The sequence below is a fragment of the Aureococcus anophagefferens genome (assembly GCF_000186865.1).
Source record: "Aureococcus anophagefferens unplaced genomic scaffold AURANscaffold_87, whole genome shotgun sequence".
Taxonomy (NCBI): Eukaryota; class Pelagophyceae; order Pelagomonadales; family Pelagomonadaceae; genus Aureococcus; species Aureococcus anophagefferens.
The window spans coordinates 27,296-33,202 of record NW_008705637.1 but is presented as its reverse complement, the minus strand read 5'-3'; the positions used below and the strand labels follow the sequence as shown (position 1 = coordinate 33,202).

Below are 5,907 nucleotides of genomic sequence, written 5' to 3'. Positions count from 1 at the left end.
ATGGCATCTCTCGCGGAAGGTGTCGCCCAAGTCGCTTTCTTCCGGCCGATAGCTGAAAATAATATTCCTCATTTGAAAAAACTTGTAAATGATAACGCTGAGTTTGACTTTAGTTCGGTGGTGGAAAGTGCTAGTGAGTGGTGGGCGGAGAAAGTTGTCGCTATTACCGGAGTCCCACCTTCAATTGGGATCCAAGGTCTCCTGCAGGGTGGCAACACCATTGATGAGGAGGTCATGACGCAACCGATGCTGAATGAAACAATCGGCGTCCTCGTGCAAGTTTTATCCGTATATCTCCACGGCGCCTGGAATTTTACTTTTTGTGTCGGTGTGAGCCTCGGGCATATTGCCGCGATTGTGGTCTCGATGAGCGCGTCTCGTGAGGAGATGTTGACAAACATTCCCCGGGGTCTTGATGTGCTGTACTTCATCGTGCACGGCCTAAAAGAGGTCAATTCTGGGATTTCCTTAGCTGGAGTAAAATGTATGATGTCGGTGAGCGGAAAACGTGGTTCAAAAATTCTCAATAATACCATTAAGCCAATATTACGCGATTTCCGCAACGTAAGAGTCGGCGTGGTGTGGAGCCAAAACGGACTTCTTCTCTCTGGCATGCCAGAAGATCTGACAATGATTGAGGAGATACTACTCAAAAAAAAGGTGAAATTTCTCTACACCACCCGGATACCCGTCAGTTTCCCCATGCACAATGAGGTGTACAACAAAGACCTCGTGAAGCTGGTGCACAAGCACATAGACGCGCTTGACTGTTCACACTTCGCTTACAACGTTCCTATTCTTGACTTGTCCACGGCGGAAATGTTAGAGGGACTCGAGGGTGGTGCTCTGATTAAGCGAATCGTAGGACTGATCTGCAGCGAGCCCAACCATGTTCCCTACATCGAAGACGGCGTCCCTGTTGGGAAGAGATTAGCCATCCTGGACTACGGATGCGGAGGGATGCGCGGTGGTGTGATTGGGATGATCCAAGATGCGATGTCGAATATGGAAGATGATGATTATGAGCTCTACAACTACCACTTTGACGGATGCAAGCAAAATATCCTCGCGCTCAAAACTTCTGCCTAATGGCCGAGTTCCGGCGTGATAGGTGGATTTAAGAAAGGACGTGCGATGAACATGGCACTTATGAAAACGTCTGAAAACGTCTGGTTAGGATTCTCAACAGATTTGTCCTTCATCGGGCTTCCATTCCAACTTTGGATCAAGGTTCCATTGCTGCCCTGTGTGAGTGTCCATCTTCTATTTTACTCAAAGAGGCTATTACTGATGAATCACGAAGGACCAAGAGGTATCGAGCGGCCTCAGGACCGGCCACGATGCATCCCTTCCGGTCCAGCGGCGAAGTGCGACAAGCCCATCTCGCATTGCAGGGGGCCACGGCAAGTATCGTGCGGTTGTCGGGTCAAATTCAGGACGAGGTCTTGCGTGTTGGCAGATGTCCGGCACTTGCTGCGGAAGATGACGTGATGAACTGGTTATCTATGTAACATGACACAAGTAGTAGAACATTATAGACCTTTCACCCCGTTTTTTTCCAAAAACGCCGTGAAATGAAGTCTATAAAAATCTGGCTATTTCGTACAGAGAGAGACGCTGCTGAAGGCGGGTTTCTGGGCAAGGGCCCCTTCTATACCATGTGCCAAGAGGCCATACTCCCAGCACCTCGACTACCTCCGGGCCTTCCGCGGGCCTCCGGCTGCCAAGATTGCGGAACTGTCAAGGGATTGTAAAGCCCCTCAGCATACCGGGGAAATCGCCGTCCGATTTTGCGAACTTGACTCGGTAGCGCGAGCCGCGTCGCCGCCAGGGCCGTCGCATCACGAAGTACAGTCGCTGTTACAAAGTTGATCCCCCGGGGGGGCAAGATAATTTAGCCATTCATTTCTTTCTTGCATATGTCCGCCCCATAACCCCCGCCTTACCCCCGTACGGGGGTTAGAGAACGAGGGGGCGATATTCTCGGGATACCGGGTAGGGCAGTTGACCTGCGACCTCAACGACACGGTCCATCAAGCGACCGATCATCTGTCTGGCAGCGAAGGAACGGAAATAAAGCCTGAAAACACTGAGGGAACTTCACTGAGCTGCGTGCCTGATCTCTCTCACACTACCTTTCAGGTTTCGTGTCATTTGTGTCAGGAGATGGCCAAGTATTGACAAAGGTCAAGCAAAGCGCATCGGAACCGAGAGTTTTCTGCCACACACTCAAGGCCAAGTTCAGGATTTCAGCTCGCGCAGTATTGACTACGTCTCGTACCCTCATGTTTACTATCATAGCCTGGCAAATTAGGTGGGAAAAAAAAAAAGATACATGCTAAGTTGGCCGCGTCGTGGGGTGATTTCCAGGCAGCCTCGAAATACTCGTCCAACTTTATTCCCCTCGGCGGCATCATTTTGTTGACTTTGGACGAAGATTCTAACATCGGCGGGAGAAGCTGCGTGTAAATCTGCATTTGCTACAGATGAAATCACATGCACATCGCATCGAGGATTCGTTCTGTTACATAAAAGGAACAGTGTACATCGGCGGGAGAAGCTGCGTGTAAATCTGCATTTGCTACAGATGAAATCACATGCACATCGCATCGAGGATTCGTTCTGTTACATAAAAGGGACAGTGTGGCTGGTTAGCAGCCACGAACGAAATTGTAGTGTCTGGATTAGAATTGATGTCATGGACTAATATAGGCGGGGGAAAATTGCGAATGTCAGACGAGATATTAGAAGCGATGACGTCGAAGCCAATCATACGCTGAGTGGGAACGCCAATGCTAAAAATCCTTCTGGCAAGAATATGGAGTGAAGGATGCCACCTGGAGCTAGGAACATGTTCGAGGTAGTTACCTTGGAATCGTCGCATATCGTCACTAAGACGAATCTTTCTCAGGTGGCGCCAAGCAAGCCGGGTGTCAGGATACAATTTTTTTGAGTGACGGAGAAATTCCCAATCAACAGGTATACTGCTGAGGCCAATCTGTGACCTGAGGTGATTATTGCGAGACACGCAGTCGCCGAATGTGAAGTCGGTGTGTTCACATGAAATCCAATTTGGCCTTCGATGAACTACGTCAACAACAATGCCGTCAATCGCTAAGACGCGGTAATGCTCACCAACAGCCATCTCCTCGACGAGAAAAGCTTCGCATGAAGAAGGACATAGCTTCATGTACTCTACCTTAAGTTGAGCCAATGTAGTTACACCCAATACTATCTTGTTCCCAAAGGTCCCTGTCGATACTTTAAGGACAACAGGAAAATTGAGCCGACTCTCGACGTGATTGAGATCAGATGTCTTGTATACACTTATACTCCGTGGCACCGGCACTCCTGCTTGTCTCAGCAAATGCATTGCAATGTGTTTGGCATTGAAAAAACTTGCATGTGAGGATCTGAGTTCAACACACACAAGATGCTCGAACACCCTACGTTCAGGCGATCCGGAGCGCGCTCGTTCCAAAATCATTAGTGAATTCTTCTGGCCCGGGTAGTAGTCCTCTCGAATTGTCCAGCCTCTTCGACTTGCAGCGTGTTGGATAACAAAATGCTGATTAGCCCAATAAGATTTTGCGTTACTGCCCTTAAAATCTGGCGTAAAGGTGTTTTCCCAGCGCAGCGCCCAGTCAGAAAATCCCACGACACCATGAGGACCATGTGCCAATACTAGCGCTTCAGACGACGAACACGGGCGCGGTGCAGATACGTTTTTGGCGCACTCTGGTGTAGACTCGAGAAATTGTGGAAACGGCAAATCGGCCGCAAACACATAGACGACAAAGGCGTAAAGTCTCTTGCTTTGCATCGGCTACGAAGGATGATACTGGCAACAGCTACGATCGCCCGGTGCTTGCTCCGTTCCGCCTCGCCAGGCTGGCCCACGATAACAATAGCGTGATTCCACCCGTCGAATACTCCATTACAACAGCCGATTTACAACATTACTGTGGGCTGCCACGTGTAATCTCTAAAGTTCACACCCTCCAGGGTTCCATCATAGCAGTCTTCCTTCCCAAAATTTATCCGAGTCAGCCCGCTCGAGGTATTGTTGGCCGAGTAACTAGACCGTGGCGCGGTGGGCGCGCGTGTCTTTCTACCACGTTATGTACGATGCGACGATGGACGATAATTCCGCAGGCACCCCAAGATCGATCCATCTTGCCGTGTGAGTAATGATCGTCTCGGACCAATCTCATACTGATCGCCTGGCGAGGCTGAAGGCGCATTTCAAAATCTCTGGGATAGTCGTTGAGTCGCTCTCGTCGAGTCTTGAACAAGTAAAAGACTGAGTTAATTTATTTGCGAACACTATCAACATACTTGTCGGAGTTGGCGATCTAGGTGCTCGTCTAGTCGTTTGAGTCGCGTCGTCATTTGCGGTTGAATCAAGTCAACTTCATTACGCATGTGTTCATAAGACATGAAGTCCTCATCCGCCTTTGCCTGCCTGCAATAGCTCGATATAAGAACTATACGACATGATTTATTCTCAGATTTCGCGTGTAACTTGCAGCGATAGAACTCTGTAACAAGTCGGGAACCGCCTCCCAGCAAAATCGGCATTTGCGATCATGGGGTGTGGCGTGTCGGGGCTTATTCTTGCCCGCAGAATCATTTCGGATGGATGTTAGTTGGTAGTTCTAGAAAAGTGTGATGCGATCGGTGGTGTTTGGTACACACAAGCTAACTCGTCATCGAGGGTGAACACCTCAGAAGCAGCTTATCGCCCTGCGGAGAGGGCTGGAGCAATTAATCTGGATCATACTCCCACTTCGTAGATTACGGGTGACCTTGCTTTCTTGGCGAGGACATATATTGCGCAAAAATTGAAACTACAAGTCACTGTGACTGGTGTTCGTTCTATCCGGATGTTGCATCAGGCACTCTGATACTCGCACGACCGAAACCATGCAACTCTCGAGGCGAGCAGAGTGCTTGCGGGTATAAATCGACGCTTGGGAGCCACTCGTAAACTCTGTTTTCCGAACGAAGGCACGTGGACTGGGAGAGTGCACTACGGAGTCGCTAACGGTCCAGAGGACGTAAATTTTTTGAGTCGTGTCATTTTGATAGTTGGCGCGGGGGCCTTCGCTGCAGAGAATGCCCGCAACGCGCTCGAGTGCGGTGCAGAAAGAGTTTCTCTTCTTTAACGACGGCGCGGTACTGTAAGTCCACTGGTTGTGGACTATTTGAACTTCGTGCGGCCGTATGATCCTTTGTTCGCTCATGCAACGACGGGTTCCCAGAAAATCTTCGCCGCCTGGGATCGTGTGTATCATCTGTGCTCAGCCATCAAACCAGAGTGCTGGCGCGAGGGGCGACTTTCGCCTGCCGGACACACAATCTCCGTGTCGGACATATGGTTCGTGGCTCACTATTATGGTCTTCTCGCCACTCTTCTCGGCGAAATTTTGAGCGTCAGCAATCAAGCCACCTCTACAACGACCAAAGAGGCAATTCGATGTGAAATCATTTTGAAGTGCACTGGATATTGGAAGAATGAAATGGTGAGGGAAGTGCTTGGAAGTAGCTCGATTTACTCCAATAACATTGTGCGAGAGAATTTGATTTACCAGGCCGAGGCAATCCTCGACGACGCAGGAGGGTTTCAGACCCCGTTTGGCTCGAGCTACGTCGAAGCTGCCGCATTTAGCGTGCTGATTTTTGTGGACGATATGAAATCTAGTGAATTATCCAAGCTAGATCTCGTGGACGCGCCTGTCTCCCAGATTTCCGCCGAAATCATGCGATCGCTCTAAGCAAGTAGTGTGCTAGCTACCGCAGCCTATCAGCGCGTGATTCATCGCAGTCTGAATTTCCATCATTGATTTTTGCCACCGCGCTTTCAAGCAGAAAATGTGCACGAGTGTCTCATCTCTCCGCCCTCTG

General features: G+C 49.6%; 2 protein-coding genes across 2 annotated transcripts in view; one reads left to right on the top strand and one right to left on the bottom strand.

Moving 5' to 3' along the window:
* On the top strand, window positions 1-1,089 carry AURANDRAFT_68292 (hypothetical protein; the record flags this gene model as incomplete). The annotated part of the gene is made up of 1 exon (XM_009043942.1): window positions 1-1,089. The coding sequence occupies one exon, from the start codon at window positions 1-3 to the stop codon at window positions 1,087-1,089; it is 1,089 nt and encodes a 362-aa protein (XP_009042190.1).
* Window positions 1,090-1,284: 195 nt separating this feature from the next.
* AURANDRAFT_68291 (hypothetical protein) overlaps window positions 1,285-5,907 on the bottom strand; it is a gene marked incomplete at both ends in the record, with an annotated part of 5,208 nt that continues 585 nt past the window's right edge. The window contains 12 exons of the mRNA XM_009043940.1: window positions 1,285-1,503; window positions 1,993-2,080; window positions 2,136-2,302; window positions 2,497-2,560; window positions 2,598-3,087; window positions 3,136-3,568; window positions 4,128-4,286; window positions 4,339-4,465; window positions 4,526-4,562; window positions 4,707-4,758; window positions 4,917-5,278; window positions 5,360-5,658. Coding sequence (XP_009042188.1) covers window positions 1,285-1,503; window positions 1,993-2,080; window positions 2,136-2,302; window positions 2,497-2,560; window positions 2,598-3,087; window positions 3,136-3,568; window positions 4,128-4,286; window positions 4,339-4,465; window positions 4,526-4,562; window positions 4,707-4,758; window positions 4,917-5,278; window positions 5,360-5,658 — 2,497 coding nt within the window. The remainder of the gene's footprint in view (window positions 1,504-1,992; window positions 2,081-2,135; window positions 2,303-2,496; window positions 2,561-2,597; window positions 3,088-3,135; window positions 3,569-4,127; window positions 4,287-4,338; window positions 4,466-4,525; window positions 4,563-4,706; window positions 4,759-4,916; window positions 5,279-5,359; window positions 5,659-5,907) is intronic.